General features: G+C 44.3%; 1 protein-coding gene across 4 annotated transcripts in view; it reads left to right on the top strand.

The window, feature by feature from the left end:
* The window catches only part of LOC123754693 (uncharacterized), a 236,908-nt gene extending 211,689 nt beyond the window's left edge, over positions 1–25,219 (top strand). For all 4 annotated transcript variants that reach the window (XM_069326276.1, XM_069326275.1, XM_069326274.1 and 1 more), the window contains 2 exons: positions 1,910–2,073; positions 5,239–25,219. In XM_069326276.1, coding sequence (XP_069182377.1) covers positions 1,910–2,073; positions 5,239–5,458 — 384 coding nt within the window. In that variant the 3' untranslated portion in view covers positions 5,459–25,219. The remainder of the gene's footprint in view (positions 1–1,909; positions 2,074–5,238) is intronic.
* The last annotated feature ends 238 nt before the right edge of the window (positions 25,220–25,457 follow it).

The raw sequence follows: 25,457 nt of genomic DNA, 5'->3' as shown, positions 1-25,457 counted from the left end.
TAATAAAAGTGTTTGAAAGAGTGATTAGGAATCAAATTTCTAGTTTTATTGAAAACAATGAGTTGCACAATCTAGGACAACATGGATTTAGAGCGGGAAGATCCTGTCTGTCACAGTTACTCATCCACTATGACAAAATCACAGAAGCTCTAGAAGAAAAGCAAAATGCAGATGTTGTATACACAGACTTTGCAAAGGCGTTTGACAAATGTGACAATGGGGTGATAGCACACAAAATGAGGTCAATGGGAATAACTGGAAAAGTTGGACGCTGGATACTCAATTTCCTGTCGAACCGAACACAAAGGGTAACAGTCAATCAAATAAAATCGAGTCCAAGCGAAGTTAAAAGCTCTGTACCTCAAGGTACAGTTCTTGCACCGCTACTGTTCCTTATTCTCACATCAGATATAGACAAAAATACACGTCACAGCTTCGTGTCATCCTTCGCAGATGACACAAAAATCAGCATGAAAATTACCTCTTCTGAAGACATTGAAAAATTACAAGCAGATGTCAACAAAGTTTTTGATTGGGAAGCAGAAAATAACATGATGTTTAACAGTGGTGAATTTCAGGTACTCGGGTACGGCAAAAATGAGGATCTGAAACATACTACAGGGTACAAAACACAATCGAATCTTCCCATAGTAGAAAAACAGCATGTCAAGGATTTGGGAATAATGATGTCCGACGATCTAACGTTTAGGAAGCATAACCAGGCAAATATCGTGTCAGCCAGAAAAATGATCGGATGGATTACGAGAACTTTCAAATCCAGGGATCCCATCACAATGGTTGTACTCTTCAAGTCACTTATGTTGTCCCATCTCGAGTACTGCTCAGTACAGTACTCATTTCCCCATTCAGAGCAGGAGAGATTGCTGAAATAGAGGGAATACAGAGAACATATACGGCATGCATAGACGAGATAAAGCACCTAAATTATTGGAATCGTCTCAAAGCTCTCCAAATGTACTCTCTTGAAAAGAGACGAGAGAGATACCAAATAATATACACGTGGAAAATACTGGAGGGCCAGGTCCCTACCCTACACAGTAAAATAACAATGTACTGGAGTGAACGATATGGAAGAAAATGCAAGATTGAACCAGTGAAGAGCAGAGGTGCCATAGGCACAATCAGAGAACACTGTATAAGCATCAGAGGTCCGCTGTTGTTCAACGTCCTCCCAGCGACTATAAGAAATATTGCCGGAACAACCGTGGACATCTTCAAGAGATAACTGGGCTGTTTTCTAAGAGAAGTTCCAGATCAGCCGGGCTGTGGTGGGTATGTGGGCCTGAGGGCCACTCCAAGCAACAGCCTGGTGGACCAAACTATCACAAGTTGAGCCTGGCCTCGAGCCGGGCTTGGGGAGTAGAAGAACTCCCAGAACCCCATCAAGCAGGTATCAAGCAGATAACTATCACTTGCAGGAAGTGTTAAGTGCATTGATACCTCTTTAGTATTATTGTGAACTGGTTGCTCAGTGTTGGATTGAGCTATACTTGCCATTGTTTTAATTCCCCTTAATTACTGGAATTGGCCATTTAAAAAGTTCCTTGTCACAGTGGGGTACAAGTTTGAGGAGTGCATGGCAGGTGAATAGTGTCCTGAGTGGTCCCTAAATGCTCTGGTTTAAGGAGCATCCCAATGACTAGGTCAGAAAGGAGTGCTGCACTACACTCAATACCGTATTTTGCCTAAATTTTCTTAGCTGAAATGTGTGCACAATCTCAGGAAAAGTATTTCTGTTTAAAATCAGAGTTTGACTCTATCTGAATTTTTTCCAATGTTTTGTATGTTATTTTTAGGATTTGTCATTGTAATTGTTTTGTAATTGTAATCCATTGTTGTGTTGCAAGAGAGAGATTATAACATATTAATAAATTATTGTCTTCCATAGGTGCTGTTTCTGATACTGGCATTCATAGAGAACCTTGTGCTGCTGTCCCTGGGCATCGTGGGCTTGGACAAGGTCAAATACGACAACACTTTCATCATTATCTCGGCTGTCTTGTGTGCCATAAGTTACCTCACTGGAGTCATACTTCATGCAGTGTATTACAGGTATGCAAATATAATATGTTTATATTTCCAGTGTGTTTGTTTACCAATTAGACATACATTTATCATTCTTGTCTACTACATCCTTTAACCTTCAAAGTTCACATACCATCTTAAGATGTTCTACCCATGGTGTGCATATCATCTTGAGATGTTTTAGGTACTTTACAATATTTGAAATTCGTACAGGTACACAGTGTTGTTCCCTATTCCTAGAGGCCTTGGGGGCCTCTGGTAAACATCTGCCTTCTTAAAAAGTGTCGTGATTTTGGGGACCGCTTCCTATGCTCAGGACATGGCTTTTAACAGTATAGGATGACAAAACCTTGTTTTGAAAACCAATTTTCTGTATGCATACAGATAATAAGCCATGTACAATTGAAAAGGTAGTGCCCAGTTCCCTCTTGAAACTTGGCTTCATGTAGTGAATGGCTGTGAATTAAGTTTTTCCAGAAATCTTGGCAATATTCATAGGTTAGATGCATGAAGTGGCACTGGAAAATAGTAGGTAAAGAATTCTTCATACTCGTTTTACCACAACTCCTCTATGAAATTGAAATATGTATATGAAGTGACAGTAGTAGTTTCAGCAAGAGAAAACAGAAAAGTATCTTTAAGAAAGGAATATATATAAAGAGTACAGGATCAGTCAAATCATTGGGATAGAGTGCATGTTTTAAAGGCTTTGCATTAGACATTTGAGTTCAGGCAGTCTCTTACCTTTAAGAATTTAACTTACTTTTTGACAAGGTTTATGTTTTCTAGGTGATAGACTAGTAATACTTGGGCTGCTTCTGGCTGGATGACTGGTACTGTGGCAGGAGTTATGGAGACACCATTATACCCCTTGATGATATGTCTGTGGCTTGACTTACACTGTTGTACAAATTGATAAACTGCAATACACATTTGAAATGAAAGTGATGACATTTTGATCACTCTTGGGACCCTTATCAAGTCGTGACTTCAGGAGAGTCCAGGACTGAATGAAACAATCACTTTCATTTAATTTCGTGTGTGTGTGTGTTGGGATATTTGTTTCAGTTACATTATTGCGACTTCCTTTTTTTTCTCTGCAATCCACTACATTTTTCTCAACATTCACATTGCTCTTCCAGTGACTGATGGTTGCTTTTCTTTCCTTCCTTTATTTCATTTATTTACTTGCTTTGTTCTTTGCTCTTTTATTTATTTCCTCTTTCTTTGTACAGTATACTGGTAGTATTTGACTTGTTTAAGTTCTCAGCCTTTCCTGACATTTTCATATTCCTGTGTGTTTAGCAACTGCTGCTTTAATATGGTGTGTTAATCAATCAACATGTTTGGCTTTTCAGTATTTTAAGATCCATTTCAGATGAACAAATCCACAAGGGCCGTGACGAGGATTCAAACCTACGTCCGAGAGCATCCCAGACGCTGCCTTAATTGACTGAGCTACGACATGGTATAAGAATTGCAATTCTTATACCGTGTCATAGCTCAGTCGATTAAGGCAGCATCTGGGATGCTCTCAGACGTAGGTTTGAATCCTCGTAACTGCCCTTGTAAATTTGTTCATTTGATACATCATGCTATTGTGATTTTTGTGTGTAATCCATTTCACAGTTTAATGTTGGGAAATGACTTAAATAATTTCTAAGCTCACTTACCTAAATTATAAGGGAAGGAACCTCTGCTGGATAAGCCCGACATTTGGATAAGCAGAATTATTACAGGGATGTCCAAAAATGACGACATTCAAAATTTGTTGTGCTACAACCATCATAATTCTTATTTCCACACACACTATAAATCAAAAATTTAATTTAAAAGAGAAACTTCAGCTTACTTTGTTGCAGTTTGTCTTCTTGTGTGATGCTGTAGATCTTGAAATGTGTAGTTTTTAAAATTTATACAACAAAATTTATGGTTACAGTATCTGAATTGCTGTTTGGATATGACCAATATAACCAAGATTTAGGGGGCCCTGATGGCTGACTTGGACAGCGCTCAGAATTCGTAATCCTGAGGTTCCGGGTTCGATCCCCGGTGGAGGCGGAAACAAATGGGCAGAGTTTCTTTCACCCTGATGTCCTTGTTCACCTAGCAGTAAATAGTTTGACAGCTGCTACGGGCTGCTTCCTGGGGGTGTGTAACAAAAAGAAGGCCTGATGGAGGACCGGGGACGCTAAGACCCGAAATCATCTCGAGATAACCTCAAGTCTGGCAGATAATTATCCGAACCCGATTTTGGCCGGATAACCCAAATATTCAGTTCAGCAGGCCTTTGATAACTGAACTCATACAGTATCTGGAAGATTCCAGCAAAGTATCAAAGAATACAGATAGATTTCTGGATGGTGTAATTAGTACAAGATACAAGTGCACTAAAAGTATAAAAGGGATGGATAATAAACAAAACAGTTCAAATCAGAGTTCATTATAAGGTAATATTAAATATCTCCAGAAATAAAACAATTGCCTTATTCAGGACTATTTGATATAAATGTGAACACATTGAAAACTATAGAGCTCCTCCCCCTCCTCCCCCTCACCATCCTCTCCCCCTTCCCTCACCATCCTCTCCCCCTTCCCTCACCATCCTCTCCCCCTTCCTTCACCATCCTCTCCCCCTTCCTTCACCATCCTTTCCCCCTTCCTTCACCATCCTCTCCCCCTTCCTTCACCATCCTCTCCCCCTTCCCTCACCATCCTCTCCCCCTTCCCTCACCATCCTCTCCCCCTTCCTTCACCATCCTCTCCCCCTTCCCTCACCATCCTCTCCCCCTTCCTTCACCATCCTCTCCCCCTTCCTTCACCATCCTCTCCCCCTTCCCTCACCATCCTCTCCCCCTTCCTTCACCATCCTCTCCCCCTTCCTTCACCATCCTCTCCCCCTTCCTTCACCATCCTCTCCCCCTTCCTTCACCATCCTCTCCCCCTTCCTTCACCATCCTCTCCCCCTTCCCTCACCAACCTTTCCCCCTCCTCTCTCCCAATCTCCCTCTCCTCCATTTTTTTTTCCCCACTATTTTTTCCATCCCTACTCCACTCCCACCCCTTTGGTAGACATGTATGCCTGATTAGTGAAAGACACTGACAAACCAACACATCTTGAAATACAATTTTGTAGATAAATTGTTGATATATATATATATATATTATTTACAATTGTCGTGATTTCCTCAGTTGTTTCGGCCACCCGTGGGTGGATATCAATGGACCAACTGTTTCCCGAGATCCAGATGAGGGGACACTGGTCTTTGCCTATTATCGTCAGGGGCAGGTGTCCAAATGGGCCATCCACTCATGCTGCACTGTCGTTCATCATAATGAGCTCCCCACTGACAACATCTACCGCCAGGACTTACAAATCAATGGGAAAGAACGACAAGTTAAGGATTTGTAAAAAGTAGATGGGAACAGATCTTGGGTTAAGAAAGTGTGTGTTATAATTTGTTTCTCTGTGAATTTTGTGATAAATCCCATTGTTTGTATCTGAATATGTGCTATATAATTTATTTTAATTATAGTTAATTTTTAGTGAAAATAGAGAATACAAAGGAACAATGAAATATGTGACAATCTGATGTTTCTGTTCGCACAATGGCTCAGGTGGCATGCCACCTATGATAACAGAGACAGACTTAGTTCCAGTTGTGTTTGTGTGACGATGGTTACTTTGTTTAGTGAGAACAGCTAAAGGCTTTATTGAAGTCTAGTCACAAGCTCTGTGTGTGTGTATGAATTTGCAGTATTTTGTAAATATACTTTTATCACTAATTTTGGCCGAATGTATATATGTATGCAATTGAGAAAGCTAATATATTTGACACTGTACATATAAGGTTGCCTTAGAGGTGATTAGCAGTGTAGTTACTACGCCAGGGAGAAAGCTAGGCTACTTTTCTAAAGCCATCCCATCAAACATACAACTGAACTACAACTTTATTTTTACTAATGATACTTTGATGCAGCATTGTAACAATGTAATATTGTTAAAAAAATCCATTGTAGTTACATTGTGTGAGTGTGTATATGATGGGCTTCTTCCTCTGTCTAATCTTTTATGTTCAGTTGCCCATATATCATGACTGGTATTCCTGGCTTACTCATGTACCTTAAGTCATGAGAGCTTCTTGGAGTTGAAGCTCATTTGCAAGGATGCTTGCTTAACATCTTCCTTATTTATTGAGATTGTTATTCTACATCAATATGTGGAAAGGGGACAGCAACTTTGCAAAATAATAGTAATATATTACTTATTAAAAGTATATTATTGGGTGTAAAAAATTGTGAATTGAGTAACCAGGGACAAGATTCATCAAGCATGAACAAATCTACAAGGGTCGTGATGAGGGTTCGAAACTACATCCGGGATGATCCCAGATGCGCCTTAATTGACTGCGCCATGATATGGTCAAAAGAATTGCATCCTGGATTGCTACTTGCCTTCACAAGGATCCCACAGCTTCTCCGAAGCACAAACCGGGGTTTCACACAATTCCTCCGTGCACCCAGGCTCTATCGGTAAGATGTTCTACCTCTTCACCCGTACACTATTGTGATTTCTGTGTGTATTGAAGTAAGGGCGAAGAGGTAGAACATCTTGTTGGCAGAGCCCAGGTACATAGGGAAATTGTGTGAAAACCCCGGTTTGTGCTTCAGAGAAGGTGCGGGATCCTCGTGAGGGCAAGTAGCACTCCAGGTTGCAATTCTTTTGACCATATCGTGGCACAGCCGATTTAGGCGCGTCTGGGATCATCCCCCACATAGGTTCGAACCATCATCACGGCCCTTGTGGATTTGTTCATTTGATATGTCACGTTATTGTGATTTCTGTGTGTATTCATCAAGCATATGTGCATCCACTTATAAACCCTGTACATTTTCCTCAATCATGTTGGTATTGTTTACATTTATTAAACAGATTGAGAGCCTCAAAACATCACAATCCAAGGTGGTGGTCATTATATAAACAACCTCGTAGTGCTTCAGAGCTCATGAACTGTTTAATAAATATAAACAAAGCTGCCATGCTTGAGGAATATATAGGTTTGGTAAGTGGTTGTGTAAATACTTGATGGATGTTGGCCCTACTGCTTAAATCAATACTGTGTTTGTCATTTGTGGAGTTTGTGTTTATTTATATTTTCTTCATTTTTGTATACAGTTACTTCATCACTAATTATATATATTGAGAGTGAGATTATTTCTTCATCTGTGTGTGAAGTTTTCAGCCCTGCATTAGTGATATTCTTGAAAATGGCATCATTTGCAGGATGAATGCAGTTGTAACCTTAGGTCACACACTATCAGTGTTCAGGAAAGAGGTCACACATTAATTATAGCATCAAGAACAATACAATGCCATAACACTTTTTTTTCTACTCATTCAATTTTACTAGAAATGGCAGTTCCAAATATCTATAATTTAAAATTATTAAGAGGTGCTGCACCGCAGGATTGTTGCAGCTACATGAAGCGCACACAGTGTTTGCAGCGGCATGTTGCAAAACTTTGTAATTACTGCTGCATATTACAAATGTCATGTGTATAGAAGCTATTGTAAACGTGCTTGCAGCCGTGTTGTAAGCATCATGTTTGCAGCTGTGAGTTGCAAGTGTCATGTTTGCAGCCGTGAGTTGCAAGTGTCATGTTTGCAGCTGTGAGTTGCAAGTGTCATGTTTGCAGCTGTGAGTTGCAAGTGTCATGTTTGCAGCCGTGAGTTGCAAGTGTCATGTTTGCAGCTGTGAGTTGCAAGTGTCATGTTTGCAGCTGTGAGTTGCAAGTGTCATGTTTGCAGCTGTGAGTTGCAAGTGTCATGTTTGCAGCTGTGAGTTGCAAGTGTCATGTTTGCAGCTGTGAGTTGCAAGTGTCATGTTTGCAGCTGTGAGTTGCAAGTGTCATGTTTGCAGCTGTGAGTTGCAAGTGTCATGTTTGCAGCTGTGAGTTGCAAGTGTCATGTTTGCAGCTGTGAGTTGCAAGTGTCATGTTTGCAGCTGTGAGTTGCAAGTGTCATGTTTGCAGCTGTGAGTTGCAAGTGTCATGTTTACACCATTGTGGTATCTGCAACATGACTATGACATGGTTGCTGTGACGCTGTCATCTCTCACCCTTGTTCCTCCTCCATCATCATCACTTACACAAGTCATTCACTACATACTGTAGCCATTTTTGCAATTGATACTATTACCGAATTACTTGTGTCAAACCCTAAATGAATTTGAATAAGATTAAGGAGATAACAGTTAGTAAATTAAACAATAGCCACTTGAGTTTTGAAGCCAATACAAATGCATCTGAGCTTGGCCGAGGCCAGGTTTATTGAACGTATTATACAGAGGAACTTTCTTGTTTTAAGAAGAAGTCTTAATTTACTCAAAATTTAGATGAGCCAGCGGGTCTGACCAGTAGTTAGTTTCTTAAATTAAAATTGAGTGTCATATAATCATCACCACACTCCTTATAACAATTTACCTTCACTGTTGTGTTGTCTGAAACAACTACAACAATTACCTTTACCATTGTGTTGTCTGAAACCACCACAACAATTTACCTTTACCATTGTGTTGTCACAAATCACCACCACTACTGCCACCACCTACCACTACACCACCACTCATATATACAACCACCACTCATCTTAAGTCATGATGTACAATTGTTCCTCAGTTATGAAACTTACTGATTGCCTTCATCTTTGAGGTAACATAATAGAATTTCTGTACATAATTAATTTTGTATTAATTGTACTTGACATATAATTGACTATCTGATGTACTTGTTAGGTCTGAAAATGGTTGGGTTTTATTACACATAGGTGAAAAAATCAAAATTTTGGAGATTTAAACTCATTATGATGTGTGTGTGTGTAATTGCCTTTTTTACTTGAGTAGTTTGGCATATCTTTTATTGTTTTTTATACTGTGATGTATTGCATGTAAGAAAATGTCTTTGAGTTATTTAGGTAACAATAACAGTATATATGGGTAGAATGTATTATTATAAATACTGTACATCTCTATGTAATAAATAAGCTCTCCACACCATTTAAATTAAGAGAACTTTGTACTGGATGTAATCTAACCCTGTGTGATGAATGAACCGGACCTTGTCCAACCCTGTGTGATGAATGAACCGGACCTTGTCCAACCCTGTGTGATGAATGAACCGGACCTTGTCCAACCCTGTGTGATGAATGAACTGGACTCTTTCCAACCCTGTGTGATGAATGAACTGGACTCTTTCCAACCCTGTGTGATGAATGAACCGGACCTTGTCCAACCCTGTGTGATGAATGAACCGGACCTTGTCCAACCCTGTGTGTTGAATGAACCGGACTCTTTCCAACCCTGTGTGATGAATGAACTGGACTCTTTCCAACCCTGTGTGATGAATGAACCGGACCTTGTCCAACCCTGTGTGATGAATGAACCGGACCTTGTCCAACCCTGTGTGATGAATGAACCGGACCTTGTCCAACCCTGTGTGATGAATGAACCGGACCTTGTCCAACTGTGTGATGAATGAACTGGACTCTTTCCAACCCTGTGTGATGAATGAACTGGACCTTTTCCAACCCTGTGTGATGAATGAACTGGACCTTTTCCAACCCTGTGTGATGAATGAACTGGACCCTGTCCAACCCTGTGTGATGAATGAACTGGACTCTTTCCAACCCTGTGTGATGAATGAACTGGACCCTGTCCAACCCTGTGTGATGAATGAACTGGACTCTTTCCAACCCTGTGTGATGAATGAACTGGACCCTGTCCAACCTTGTGTAGTGAGTGATATGTTAGAACTAGATTTGTGTAACCAAATATCTTTGAAGGATGTTCTTCAAATCATTTTTTTTTATTTTCAAGAAGCCACTAAAGAAATAAGTCTTAAATGAAAAAATTATAGAAAAGGTTATATAGATTTTTAAATTGTGGAAATTACAGAAATTGATTATGATTGAAATCAATATATAGTGGTTGTGCATGGGTTATCAAATGAAGACTGGAATGGGCAAAAAAGCATATTGTACCGGTATTCTCGTCAGCAATCCAATGCATATGACATTGTCGTGTGTCCTTTGCTCTCGTAATAGTATCTTGAATGATATTTTGAATTTCGTGACTTCTGCACAAAAGACTATACTAAATATTCCTCAAACCTTGGTGCATTTTTTATAATTTCTTCTTTCTGGCGCTCTAAATTTTGTCATGAAGTAGATCATTATCAACCACACTTGCCAAAGGGAATTGAATATTACAGTAAAAACATTTTGTCATCTCCGAGTCCTTCATAAGACCATAATTTGGTTTAGGGTGATGAGTTCCAGGGGTTTACACACAAATGGTTCTTAGGCAGACAGCTAATGGTAAAGGTAGTTTGTGTTGCAATCTTTTCCCATGTATGCTCAAGCCATGCACCAAATATTTTGTTCTCAGGGAGCGCCTTGTGGCTCCCTGAAGCTACTATCACCGATTGTGTGCCAAGAACTAGGTTGCATCAGCCTACCAGACAGAGATCAGAGCTCGAAGCTGACTTTTTCCCCTCAGCGACACAAGGAGCAGTGACTTTTATTTATAGTTTTATACCACACCGGGGAAGGTACCCAGAAAGTCACCGAAACAAAAGACTACTGCTGGCTTCAATAGAGACCACAGGCTCAAGAACTACAGAAAGAACTCTCCCAACAATATTTTCAAATTATCTAAATGTCTTGAAGACATTTAGCCTGTTCGCTAAATGTCGCTGGCTGTTCGCCAGCCTGTTCGCTCCACCTCCCAGACTCGTTTTGGGGAAGGGGGGATGGGACGATCTCACGGTCACCCAGCTCTCACATTCAGTTCTGTGCTGACTGTTGTAGTGTGCCTGTTCACCTCTCTCCTGCTTGGACTCATGTTTTGTTGTTGCAGCTATGTGATGTTTTGCCTTTGTGGGTGTTCCTTAGTGCTGCCCTTGCACTTCTGAACATCCCCAGGGTTCTCTTTCCCCGAGGTGTTCAGGAGTCCTCTTAGTCTTCAGTTAGGGGTCTTCCTTGCTTGTGGTGGCCCCTCACCCAGGGTGGGTTAGGCTCTTCAGATTTTCCTGCCTTTAGTTTGGTTGTGAGTGCCATTGCCACTTCTTTTCCTTATTCTCATATCAGATATACAGTAAAATAACAACATACTGGAGTGAACGATATGGAAGGAAATACAGAATAGAACCAGTGAAGGGCAGGGATGCCATAGGCACAATCAAAGAACACTTTATAAACATTAGAAGTCCATGTTTGTTCAACATACTCCCAGCAAGCATAAGAAATATTGCAGGAACAAATATGGACGTCATCAAGATAGATAGTTTTCTTCAAGAAGTGCCCCGACTCGGAAACCCTCTGATGTATGGGAGCCGGGAGCAGGATGTAACACAGCAGGGTAATGACAATGTTCAATCACGGGGGCCTAGAGGAGGGCCACCAAAAATACAAGTGGACCTATAGCAACGCAAGTCAAACCCCCGCCAGGCAAACAAAAAAAAAAAAGAACCGGCCGCTATGCATATATCAGACAGCCGCACAGTACTTTGCTTCCCCCCCCAGTCAGTGACGATACTTCCTCCTATCCAAGGTTAAACAAAGGCAGGAACAATCCCAAGGGCGGGCAATCACTGAGCAGCAAAAGAACCCTGCAGAGGTCATTCCAAGCGGCTTACAGAAAATAACCCTAAACCACAAGAGCAGTACTTAAGGGCACCTAAGGAAGGAGACCCTAGGTACATGCAGCCCCAGTACTTCTGGCTCGCACACGACCACAAGGTATAGCGCTGCTCAAGGATTTTGAGCCAAAGTCGATCAACCGCCACCCAACACCACAGCCTCAGAACTGGGGTTGGGTAGTTGGCGCAGGTCTGAGACTTCTTCCCTCTCTTGGGGAGGGGGCAGTTGCGCAGACAGCGGCGCGGCGGCTGTAGTGACGTCATGCTTGTTTGCTTGGTTTCTGATTGAGGCGTTCTGCCTGCTCGTTTGACTTTCGGTTAGCAATTTTTCACCAGCTGTAGTTTTTGGGATTCCTACCTTTCTGGGTGCCTGACCTGGTAGATGGCAGATATAGACTGCTTCCAACTATACAGGGGTGTCTGTAGGCCTCCTTGTGCCTCTCTGAGGGGGCAAGGTTCTAGCATTGGTGCCCGGTAGGCTTAGAACTCCATCGAATGACTGTTGCCATGGTCTAATATATACACATCAGCCCGGTATAGCTCCAGGTCTCGTGCAGAAAATAGCGTTTCATTACATTCAATTACCATTATCAGACCATTATCAAGTTGTGTGATAGAAGAGAGTAAGGTACGGCCAAATAAATAAGGAGAGAGAGTGAGGCGAGATGCAGGCAAGAGAAGAAGGTAAGAAAAAGGTGAAAGATAAGAATAGGATGAAGGAAGAATAAGAGGAAGGTAAGAAAAAAAAAGGGAAATTCTTATGTCAGGTCACATTTGTTAAGAAGGTTGAAGCATTTGAGTATGTACTGTGAAAAGGAAGAGTCAACAGCAACAGAGCCAGGACTAAGGTTCATGTTTGGCATGTTAGGTATCAAAGCCGATTTGACAAGACAGCGTCTGTGAAGAGTAGAGGCAGGAAGATTATTTTAGAAGAAGACTAATCTATACAATTATTAGTCCCTGCCATGACAGAAGAGAGCATTGTTTGTGTCTGCAGACTAAACACTTCTTTTGTGTTTAAGTCTTGTCATTTAGTGTACGGCCAGTTTCACCAAAGTATTGGAGAGGAAAAGATAAACAGGAAATAGAGTAGACACCAGCAGCATCAGTAGCAGGAGGAGCAGTGTGAACCAGATTACTACGAAGAAAGTTAACATGGTGAAAAGCGAGCTTTACCTCAAGAGGATGAAAGGTATTAGTGAGATTTTTTAGTTCAGATGTGAAGGGAAGGCAGAGAACAGTGATAGTGTTGGAGACAGCTTTAGGATGAAAGAAATTATGTTTAGCTTGAAAATAGGCACAGTTGATAAAATATAATGGGTACCCAATGTGAGAGAAAGACTTATAAATAAAAGAACTTTCAGAATCAAGAAACTGAGGGTCACTGATGCATAGAGTATGGAGGAAGAGAGAGAGAGAGAAAAAAGCACTTTTCTTAACAGAAGGAGAATGGTAGAAAAAGAAGTGAATGTACATACCACTGGGCATAGGTTTGCAGTAGACAAAGAAAGAGAACCTGGACACAGAGCTGTGAACATGAACGTCAAGAACAGGAAGGAGGGAATTAGATTCCCATTCAACTTTGAAATTGATAGGAGTCAGATTGTTGAGAGGAAAGGCTTGGAAAGATTCATCTCACCATATCTGCTATCTTGCCGAGATTACTCCATACTAAAAGGTCACATCAGTCACACTTGCTCCCTGCACCTCCATGCAGGGAGCAAGTGACAATTCATCACCACCACTTGGAAAGCATCCAAAAAGTTAGTGAAGCTTCACAGATAACTGGAAGTTTTACAGTAAACAAAGCCAAACAACTGCAAACAATTCATACAGAAAAAGGGATTCACTAAAACTAGCTCGAAACTAGTTAGTAGCAAAAAAAGTACCAACATCAGGTGGCCCAGCTCATGTCCGCAGCCAGGTTCCCAAGTTGCTGATGTTATGATGGAAGGTTCTACTAGTAGCACTTCAATCTGCCTGTCATTAGGCAACCCATCCGGCTGCTTCAGGCTAAGTATCAAACATCCTTGGACTTTGTTCATCCTGCAGTGGTCATTTTCTTATTGTTGACTTCCTTTATTTTAGTATTAGCTTCACGTGCATGTTTTGTCTGGCTTGTTACATGAGCTTGGCTTTTGTTGTGCTTTGCACTGCTTTTGCTCAGGGTTTTCTTCCCTGGGTGTCCACCAATACTGCCCTTAAACAGTCACAGTTACCTTCTCTAGTATGTTTGTAAGTTCACCCCTGAGGGACTAAGCCACCAGGGTGGAGAGCCTTGCCTTGGGTTATTCACAGGTCTTTGAATCCTCTGTTTGAGCCCTTGGACGGGGGACATTTTTATTGGTTGTGTTGGAGTGCACTGAGGTTTGTTTATATGGTGCACTCAGTCACCATTTGTAGCCTGGTTGTTTTGACTGCATTTGGTGGCTGTTCTTCCAGCAAACAGTCCCAATGCCAGAAATTTCTACTTGGTTAGCTACCTTCAGGCCCCTGTAATCCTCTCTCGGGTCTCTGGCATTGTTCGTTATTGATTGGTCTGTCAAGCTTGTGCTCACCAAGTGTGAGCTTGAAGGGTGTTCGTCATCTTTGCTACATGTTAACGATCATTCTTTCTGCCTCTACCATGCTGTCTGCTGGGTTAGTGGCACCTACAACCCTGAGTTCTGTGAGCTTTGATTTTACTGAGTCTCCCCTTATTGATTAAGCTTTGGAATTGGAAGCTTTTCAGGCATCTGCTTCTTTGTGAGCTATGTTTGCTTGGGTTTGGTGGTCATGGCATATTGACTGTCTGGATGTCTCAAAATTGGCCCTGATGATCTTTAGGAATCCAGAATTGGAGGTGTTGGTGACCTCCACCTGGACTATGTCCACGCTTCCTCTTCCTTTCATCTGGAGGTGTAGTTTGCACTGCTTCTGGTTTTGAAGTGTCTGAGGATTTAGGAGTCAGATCAGGGTTTAGCTCAGGGGATGTACCTCGTCCTTTTCCATGGGGATCCCATCCACTTTGATGACAGAGATAGTTAACCCTTCTGGTCCCGCCAGGGTTTTCATGTAGCGCCTTCACAACCCCCTCCTACTGCCCCAAATCTTCTCCTAGGGAGAATGCCCTTTTGTTGCAGGTGTTAGGCAAGGACTATATCTCTGTCCTGGAGCCTCCGTGGCAGGCTTTCACAGCTGATTGGGGGGGGGGGCAACTCCAGGGCCCATGGATGCCCTTCAACCGTTCATGGACTTTTGTTCCCTCTGCAAAGCTTCTTTTGCTTCAGGGAGAGAATTTTTCTTAGTCCCCCTTCTTTGGATGAGTTTGATCACTGCTAATTCTCCTCTGGTATGAGTCCAGGTCCTGTTTGGTGCCTTGGAGTCATATTTATGGAGGTTTCCATGCTCCCACATTTTGCCTTCAGTGGTTCACACAGACTTGTTTCGGTATCTCCTGCAGAACTCTGATCACTCTTCATTGATGGATCTGATCTGTTGTTGAGTACAAATCTGCCACAACTTATAGGCTGGGGTGTGAGGTTTTGGGTTCATCCTGGCTGGCTGGCAGCCTAGCCTTGGTTTCCATCACTTCTAGCCCGGTGTCTGAATCCAGGCATTTTCCCATGGCTCCACCTTTTTCAGCAGATCGGCCCGATGATGTACTGCATTTCGCTGGTTCAACTTTCTCCTCGATTCTTTGTGTTTAGAGCTTCTGATGCAGATCTAGTGCCTTTTGTATGGTGAGCAGGTAGCTGGGTTGATGGTATCTCGCCTGCATCTTTTTTTCGTGGTAGTAGTATGAAGTTGCCTGGTGCTCATTTTGCCACTATCTCTGTTTTCATAATTTTTTCTTTGATTTTGGCCAGAATTATCCTGTCCTTTTTGTCTTGGTTGTTTCTCGATCTGCATCTCATGCCTCTTACTGTTCGGCATTGGCAGAGCCACTGTTGTTTGTGGTCTGCATTGACGCCTGCCACAGCACTGTTCTGCTAGTTGTCTTGGGCATTTTTTCATCTTCAACTGGCTCATGCTACTCCTGAGCCATCCTGGTCTCTTGACTGGGTTTTGGTCATTCTCTCCTCACCTTCAGTTTATGGTTTCCTCTTCAGCTTGTGATGTCTTTCTCAAAGCTGTGTTTTTGTTGGCTCTTACCTCTGGTTGTAAGGTTGAGGAGCCTAATGCTCTTCTTCAGAGGTGGGTGTTCTGTTCTTTTGCCTCTGGTGGGTAGTTTATTTATTTGAGTCGACAGGGTTCTGGAGGTGTCCTTTAGTGACTGATGCTTAGCTGATTCAGCCAGTGGTGCATCATTTGATGTAATGGTCGCCTGACAGCTGGGTGGACAGCACTTCGGATTCGTAGTCCTGATGTTTCGGGTTCGATACCCGGTGGAGGCGGAGACAAATGGGCAAAATGTTTCTTTCGTCCTGATGCCCCTGTTACTTAGCAGTAAATAGGTACCTGGGAGTTAGACAGTTGCTACAGGCTGCTTCCTGGGAGGTGTGTAACAAAAAGGAGGCCTGGTCGAGGACCGGGCTGCAGGGACGCTAAGCCCCGAAATCATCTCAAGATAACCTCAAGATGGCAGTGGCTCTTTGCTACTAACTGCAGACCACTGGTCTACCTCAGTGGACACCTTGTTGAATGATCCTGTTTCATTGGTCCGCTGTTCAAAGGCAGGCATTTGTCATGTCGTCTGCAGTATCATTAAATCTATCTAGCCTGCAGCCTACCCTCGGGCCCATGATGTTTGCAAATACTGTATACAGGTTTGACCGTGATCTTCTCCAACGTGTCTTGGGCTGATATTCAGACTCGAGGGTTTTGGTGTTCTAATGGTTTTGGTGGCCTGATATTTAGTCAGTCATGTGTTGCCTTGGGCCATGTTTTCCAGACTTTTTTTTTCTTTTTTTTTTTACTCTTCTTCGTCTTAGTGCCTGCCGCCTCTCCTCTTTACTTGTAAGCTTCGTTTTTGGTGTCTGTAGTTAGCTTCAGGGAGCCACCGGGGGGGTGCTCCCCAGAAACCCAGCATTAAATATAATGAAATGCCTCTTGTGGTAGAGCCCAGATTCCCTCCCCTCCCTTCCCTCCAGGTTTGTCGGTGAGTTGTTCATCAGTTCCAGAACTTAGTTGGGGAGCCAACTGTAGGCAGGAGTCAGGCAGTCAAGTGTTGGTATTCAGTATGTTGACTTATGAGCTGCTTTGAGTGAATCTTTTGTTCTGAGTAAATCTTTTGTTGGCTGTTTTATGGCTTCATTATTATTATTTTGTAAACCCACTATTTGTCTGCAAAGTTTCACTGACTTTAATTGCTTTCCCAGTGGACTGACAAATTATTACTTCCTCCCTGCATCTGTGAGAAAGGTCAGGGTTTTCTGGCTTTGGTCCCTAGTGGGCCAAACTGATCTTCGCAACTGATGGGACCTTTTAGTGTGGAGCAATCATAGCAAGATAGCTTCAGGAAGCCACTAGACCTCTACCAGAAACAGGTACAGTACTTTCATTATTCAAAGTGTTTTATTTTTTATATACATTATAAATATAACCTGAGTTCCTTTCATGTAGTCAGCCTTATATACCAGTTTCTGTCCTCATTTTAGTGCTTGAAGGCATTTGTTTATATTTTGTCTAGGTTTATATGTAGTTTTTGATTAACGTAGATTGTTAAAGATTGCTATTCAACATACTTTGCATAAGTTATGTATTAATTAAGCTTTGTGTTGCAGCTTTTCATAATAATCTTCTAATTTTTTTGTATGAATTGTTAGTATGTTAGATATATATTTGGTACAATTTTTATATTTTTTTTTACTTTTTTGTGTTCAGCTGTAGGTATATATTTACAACCTGTAGAAAATCATATAAGTGTTCAAACCATTTTCTGGAGGGAAGCCCTTTTGACTCCTCGGAGCTTATCCAGGCTGATATGGAACTATTAGACTTTGGCAGTAGTCAGTTTGAATGGAGTTCTTAGGCCTACCGGGGACCACGAACCAGAACCTGGTCCCCCTCAGAGAGGCACAAGGAGCAATGGCCTATAGAAATGTTTGTGTCTGCCATTGACTGGGTCAGGTACCCAGAAAGGTAAGCATCCCAAAACAAATCCCCTATTCTGATTGAAACTGCTACTAAAAGTCAAACGAGTGGACAGAACTCCCCCCAAAGAAAAGCAAACAAGCATGACGTCATCACGTTGCTGCGCCGCCATCTGCGCAGTTCCCCCCTTTACCGGGAGGGGTAAGGAGGAGCCCTAGAACCCTCGTGCCGGCAACCTACACCTCCAGTTTCCTGCTGATGTGACTGAGGCTTCGTTATGTGACTCCAGCTCCTGTTTCTTGTCTCAGTGCTGGGCCTAGTGTTTAGTGCTGTCTTCAGGGTGGTGCGTGAGCTGGGAGTAATCTTCACTGGTACTCGGGCTGCATGCACTTAGGGTTCCCTTCCCTAAGTGCCCTGTAAGTATTGTACTGCCCTTGTGGCTTGGGGTTATCTTCCACAAGTCACCTTTGGGCCTACCTCTGTTGGTCTTTTGCTGCACGGTAATTGACCGCCCTGAGGGGTTTCAATTATTGTGCTGGGGGTTTCTTCCTCCCTTGTTCACCTATTATAGCGACCGGCTCTGTTCCACTTGGGTACGTTTTCCTCTTGTGGGGGTTCTTCTTTTGTTTTTGTTTTCCTGCCTGGTGGGGGGTTTGCCTTTTGGTTCGTTGCCCCCTGTCTCTGACTTCGGTTTTATATATCTGTGTTTCTGGGTGGTACTCCCTGCTAGGCCCTTGCGAGTGGACACGTCCCGGGGGTTCAGCTTTTAGCAGTTTTGATTCGGTCCGATGGATGCGACCCCTGGGTCCCTTCGCGCCTTGTGCGAGTTTAAGGGTTGCTCTGTCCCCTTGTCTCAGGGTGACTCACTGTTTTTGCCTTCGTCATGCTGCCTGTTGTGTCGGTGACACCTTAGACCCAGAGTCCTACGAGAATTGTTGCTCGTTTGTGACTCAATTCACCCAGTCAACTGATAACTTTATACAGGTGGAGGCGGCTCAGGCATTGTATGCTTAAGTTAGGTTTCTGTAACACGCTAGGTTGATTGCTACCCCAGAAGCCGAGGCTGCTCCATTTTGCCTATAGGGACCCAGACTTGGGGATTGTTGGTCACTTCCACCTTAATTCAGTCCACACACCCTTGTTCTTTCCCTGCTGTGGTTCATTCTGGTCTCACCCCCGTTCCCCTGCTTCTGGTTCCAAAGCATCTGAGGGCTTTGGAGTCGGGGCAGGGTTTAGAAGGTTCTGAGATTGGCAATTTCAGAGGTTGCCCCTTCCGGGAGGGGGGGTGACGGAGACATTCAAGTCAGTTCTTCCAACCGTGGATGACGGGGGGTCTGACCAGTGGGCCCCCCTTCCTTCCTGCCTTTTTGGCTGCCCCGGCTTTTTCTTGTGAGGCCGGGGTTTTGGAGGAAGACTCAGGCCCTGGGTCCTGGTATGGAGGTTTCCATGGTTGGGAGAAGCTGACTTGGGGGCCTTGGGCCTCATTGCACCCTGCCTGGATTTTCCTACCCTCCAAACAGGGCTTACTGTTAAAAGGAGTGTGGTTTTCTTTTCCCCCCTCTGCGTACAAATTGGATTGGGCGTCAGCCCTCCCTGGGTTCGGGTCCGTCCTTCCGGAGGTTTTTAGATTCCTGTGTCTCACCGACTAAGGTGTGGGAGGCCATTGCGGCTTACCTCCTGCGCGACCCGGATTATGCCTCTATAATGGATCTGTCTTCGTTCAGGTTTGGGTCTTCATCTCCACACTGGGTTCATTATGAGATTCTGGAGTCGTCCTTGCTATCGGACTGCCCTGTATTGTTGTTGGATGCTTGGAGTACTTTCTGTCATACCCTCATGCTTGAGTGGCACGATGCGATGACAATGGTCTAGGTTTACCTGGGGGCAAATTCAAGCACCTCAATGCGTGTTTGTTTGCCCCTGCCCTTCAGCGGGATGTTGGCTTGATTCAGCTTCACGTGCAGGTTCCCTCCCTTTCGGCTGCGCTGGGGACTTGTGCGCTCATGGCCTGCTGGCTTCAGTCTTATGGTTCTTTTCCCTCCTGGAGCTGTCTTCGGATTGGCTTTAGGAGGATATGGAGGTGCTTGGGGCTGTTCCTGGGTCTGGTGCTTTGGTCTCAGCAGCGCATGCGTCATCTGCACTGCTGAAGCTGTTTGCGCCGATCCTGTGAGATGCGGTGTCACAGTTTTTCGCTTCGCGTCTTGCGTGTCAGCAAATGGTGCTCGCTTCCTCGTTGGATTCTGCCTGGGTCCTGGTTCTTAGGTTTTCGTCTCCATTTTGTCCCTTGCTGTTTGCGGAGTCTGCAGTTGGGCAGTTTCTGCAACCGGCCTCTTTTAGTTGTCGTCCGTTGTTGGACTTGTTGGTCCTTCGGGGGTCCCGGGATGGGCTTTTCCCCGGAAGGGTCATGCCTGGGCTCAGGGGTTCTTCTTGTCGTGGTAGGACGCTGGTGCCAGTTTCTGGGTCGGTGGCACCTTCGGACCCATCTTCGGCCCCGTCTTTGGACCCGTCTTCGTCTAGTTGGCGGCACCTTCGGACCCATCTTCGTCTGGTGGGCGCGGTGATCGCTTTGTGCGTAAGTCGGGTTCTCATGAGGGACGTTGGCCCTTTCGCAGTTTGCCCCATTGACAGGGCGATGGGGGGGGGGAAACTCGCTCTGTTTGCTCACGCCTGGTCTCACGATTTGTGGGCTTTTTGGGTCGTTTCCGACGGCCTACGGTGGCATTGGGTGGTCCTTCCTCCTTCATGGGGTTCAGGGCTGCCAGGACGGGCCTCTTCTCCTGCATTCTGTCGGGTCATCCTGGAGTGGGAACGCTTGAGCATGGTCGAAACGATGTCGTCCCTCAGGAGCGTTTCCTGTCTGTTCCCAGTCTCAAAACGGGACTGTGCAGACCTGCGGTTCATTCTGGACTTGTCCCATCTGAACCCTTCGGTCTTTTGCCACTCTTTTCAGATGACTACTCTGACCCAGGTCTGGCTTCTGTTAGAGCCGGGTGCTTGAATGGTGTCTCTGAACCTCCGGGACGCGTATTGGCAAGTCCGGATTCATCCAGGGTTCAGAGATTGGCTCGGGTTTGTTTTGGGGCATCTCAGTTACCGCTTTCGTTGTCTCCCATTCATGTTGAACCTGGCGCCTCATGTGTTACACACCTTACCCGGGTCATGGTGGCCCGTCTGGGTCTCTTAGGTCTTCAAGTGTTGGCCTACCTCAACAACTGGCTGGTCTGGGCTCCCAGCAAGTCTGCGTTTCTGCTTGCCAGGGTTTTGGTTCTTTTCCAGCTCACCAGGTTTGGTTTCCTGGTGAACTGGTGGAAGTCCCATCTGGTTCCCTCTCAGGTTTGGTCTTGGCTGGGTCTTGTATGGGACACTCGGACCGCTTCCCTGTCTCTCCCTCCAGAGTCTCTGCTACGGCTGCGCTTGCTTTGCCTTCGCTTGCTTTGGGGGGCTCCTGGGTCTCTCGGCGGTTGCTCGAGGGTTTGTACGGATGCCTGAACTTTCCCATGATGGTCTACCCGCCGGGTCGGGTTTAGTTTTGTCGGCTGTTCTGGTTCCTTCGAGGACGTCCCTTCCGTCTCTGTCGCGACCGCTGGGTTCGCCATCTGGGGGGGCCTTGCGTCGACTACTGCGTCACCGGCTTCCTCTTCGGGTTTTCAGGCTTCAGGTCCTTGGTGCCTACCCAAGCCCTCGCTCGATGTGTTTACAAACGCGTCGTCTCTTGGCTGAGGCTTTGTGACCGGTGCTTACCAGGCCGGCGAGGGGAAGTGGGGTCTGTCCTTCTGTCGAGCCCACAGCATGATGTGGGAGTTTGCAGCGGTGTGGATGTCGCTTCGGAGGGTTCAGGTCGCTCATGGATCGATGAATGTGCTCCATTCGGACTGCTCCCTGGTGGTTCATTGCCTGAACCAAGGGGTGTTCAATGCCGTCCTTTGTTCTTTAGGGCTGGTCGCTTTGGGTGACTCGTCTGCTGAGTTCTCGGGGTTTTGCTGTCCTGGCCGTTCACATTTGGGGGGTGTCCAACGTCCTGGCAGACGGCCTGTCTCATTTCATTCCCCTGTCCTCGGAATGGACTATAGACGCCGACTCATTCTGTTGGCTCTGCCGGTTGTACAGGCACCTGCAGGTGGACCTCTTTGCGTCGGCTAGGTCGAGGCCTTTACTGGTATAGGTGAAGACCTTCCCTGATTGCGAAGCCATCGGGGTCGATGCTTTTCAGCGGGACTGGTCGAGGTTGGGTTTCCTGTACATCTTTCCCCTTGGTTCTGCTGTTACTCCAGGTCCTAGCTTGCTTGGAGACTTACCAGGGGAGAATAGTCCTCTTGGCTCCTTGGTTTCAGGCACTACTGCTATGTGTCCGAATCCAGAGGTTTTCCTGCGGCTCCGCCTCTTTCCGATGATCGGTCCGGTTTGTTACGTGGCTGGTTCGGTCTACTCCTCGAATTTTCACATCTGGTAATTTTGACTCGAGTCTATCACCATCTGTTTGGTAATCAGGTGGCTTCATTGATGGTGTCCAACCTGCGGGCTTCGTCTCGGCGGCAGTCCGTGGTTTACTGGCGGACCTTCCTTTTCTTTTTGTCTCTTCGTAGGTATGCTTCACTTTTTTTTTAAATGGTCTTGTCATTTCTCTCCTGACTGTTTCAAGACCATCATCTTGTGCCCCATACTGTCGCCTCGTATCGTGCAGCGCTGGCAGAGCCGCTGTGGCTTGCTTTCGGTTTTGATGTTCCTTCTGCACAGTTTCTCAAGCTGTCTCGGGCGTTGTTTCACCTACGGCCTGCCCATGCGCTGCATGAGCCGTCCTAGTCTTTGGACAAGGTGCTCTATTATCTCTCTTCCCCTCGGTTTGTTGTGGCCCCTTCGATTCAGGGTTGTTTCTCAGAGGTTTCTGCTCCTTTGGGTTCTGGCGATAGGTTTGTTCATTAGCAGCCGTCTCTGTCTTTTCTGGAAAGGTTGCAATGGCTGTTTTCCAGAGGGGTCCCTGTGGTTGTTGATGCTTGGTTGTTTTGGCTGGGGGTGCATCTTCTTGTATCAGATTGTGGATCTCAGCCATTGCCTGCGTGCTGCAGCCTCTGTGGCCATGGATGCACTTTGGGTTGACCCGGGTTCCCTTCGTCCCTGTTCCAGAGTTTGCGTCTCCCGGGTCATCCTCGGGCTCATTCGATCTTGCCAGTTGTCTTGCTTTCTGGCGTGTGGTTTCCGCCTCCTGGGTTTGTCCCTCTTTTGTCCTTGTCTTTGGGTAGATAGCTCCAGGGAGCTGAAGGGGCTGCCCCCAGAAAACCAGCATTGAATGTAATGAAATGCCATTTTCTGGGTGAGATCCGGAGACTCCCCGGCATCCCTCCCTCCAGTCGGCGGTGTTTTGACGTTCAGCCTCCAGCCTTCAAACTGGAGGTGTGGGTTGCCGGTGTGAGGGGGAGGGGAGAGCTATGCAGACGGTGGCTCGGCAGCAGGGTGACGTCATGCTTGTTTTTCTTTGGGAAGTTCTGTCCACTCGTTTGACTTTTAGTAGTAGTTTCAACCAGAATAGGGGTTTGTTTTGGGACGCTTACCTTTCTGAGTGTGTGACTCGGTCAATTGGCAGACATAGAATGCTCCAAATCACGTGTGCATTTCTATAGGCCATTGCTCTTCGTGCCTCTCTGAGGGGGCCAGGTTCATGCTCGTGGTCCCCAGTAGGCCTAAGAACTCTACTCACACTGATGCCAAAGTCTAATGGTTCCATATCAGCCTGGGTAAGCTTCGGGGAGCCAAAGGGGCTTCCTCCAGAAAATGGTGTTTCATTACATTTAACGCTGTTTTTTTTTAAGTTTAAGGAATTATTGTTAATTATTCATAAAATATTTTATAACTTAATGCCACTATTATTGCTGTATAAGTTCTTATTTATTATGTTATACATACAGTACCAGTAGTTCATGCATGAGCATTACAAACGAGTACAGGCTATTCAGGTTTACACGCATGTTTTGAGCTTTATGTACAAGGTTGTGTGTACTCTAGAATACATGTGCGTATATGTGTGTGTGCACATAGTTATCAATATTTATAGTTCAGTACATGAGAATATATTAGAAGGTGCAAATGAAGACTAGTATGTGTTGTACAGATGTACCATGTTCATTATATTGACATTCCATGGTAGTGAATGTTCTGGATATAATAATTTTTAAGGTAGAGAATTTGTACAGTATCATTAAGCTATATGTATATACACAAAACTGTCAAACTGATGTTAAGAACAGTGAGATGTTACAAATAAAAATGCTATGACAATTTCTGGATGTGTATTGTGTACAGTATGTTGTAATATATATAGAGGGTATCACCTCTGGGTGTGTTTGTAGGGGGGTCCTCGAAGAAGTAGTTATGTAATATCCGGGGAAGCCTTGTTGGGCTCCCACATATGCTTACACACTATCTTCTACCACCCACTATATATTTGTAATTTTAATTTTATTATACAGTGGAACCTTGAATAACGAATTTAATCCGTTCCGGCGCCAGTGATGGTCATGTGAAACGGACGTCATACAAAACGAATGTCCCCACCCGCCAAACACACACCGAAACTATGACGTTGGTACAACGTTCGAACAAGTTTTAACACCTCCTAACCAGTTACAACAACCAATATAGCAAGTTGTAACAATGTTCTAATACGTCATAAACACGTTAAGCCAAGGTGTAACAACTTTATTACAAGATGTAACAAGCGGAAAATAGAGACAGTTTCGTTTGTGTTTCCAGGGTATTGACAATAATGGAAATCAAATTTATCCGTTCTACCACTGAAAAACATCAATATGATATTCGATGTTTTAAATAATGGAGCAGCCTACTGTACATATACTGAACAAACCTTTATGACATCTTTCTTTCTTCAAATTTGTTCAATATTTTTTTTCATTTGTCTTATAGCAAAAGGTTTGTTCGGTGTTCGGCAGGTAGGCTGTTCCATGTTTCTTAAATAAAACAAACGAAAATAAAAAAAGTTGAAACAATTTGAAAAACGGACAAATGCCATAAGGGTTCGTTCAGTGTTTGTCAGGTAGGCTGCTCCATTATAACAATCTTTCTTTGTTTCAAATGTGTTCCATTTGTTTTGTATTTTTTATTTACTTTAGGGAGCCAGTCGGCCGAGCGGACAGCATGCTGGACTTGTGATCCTGTGGTCCCGGGTTCGATCCCGGGCGCCGGCGAGAAACAATGGGCAGAGTTTCTTTCACCCTATGCCCCTGTTACCTAGCAGTAAAATAGGTACCTGGGTGTTAGTCAGCTGTCACAGGCTGCTTCCTGGGGGTGGAGGCCTGGTCAAGGACCAGGCCGCGGGGACACTAAAAAAAGCCCCGAAATCATCTCAAGATAACGTCTCAATAATGGAGCAGCCTACCCGACAAACACTGAATGAACCTTTATGGCATTTGTCCATTTATAAAATGTTTCAATTTTTTTTTTTTTTTTTTTTTTATAAGAAACATAGAACAGCCTACCTGCCAACTACCAAATGAACCTTTTTGACATTTGTTGTATTTCAAAATATTTCATTTCTTTTTTCTACAAAAAAGTCATTGCTTTGCAACATCTCAGCAGTCACCCCTTTATATCCCAGCATCATTAGCATCTGTAAACAAAAACAACAAAATTTATTTGCATCATTGGAGGCGTCCAAGAATGTGCAAGAAGCAGCGCGACCCCACCATGTG

This window comes from Procambarus clarkii, chromosome 18 (genome assembly GCF_040958095.1).
Source record: "Procambarus clarkii isolate CNS0578487 chromosome 18, FALCON_Pclarkii_2.0, whole genome shotgun sequence".
Taxonomy (NCBI): domain Eukaryota; kingdom Metazoa; phylum Arthropoda; class Malacostraca; order Decapoda; family Cambaridae; genus Procambarus; species Procambarus clarkii.
This window is presented reverse-complemented; position numbering and strand designations above follow the sequence as displayed.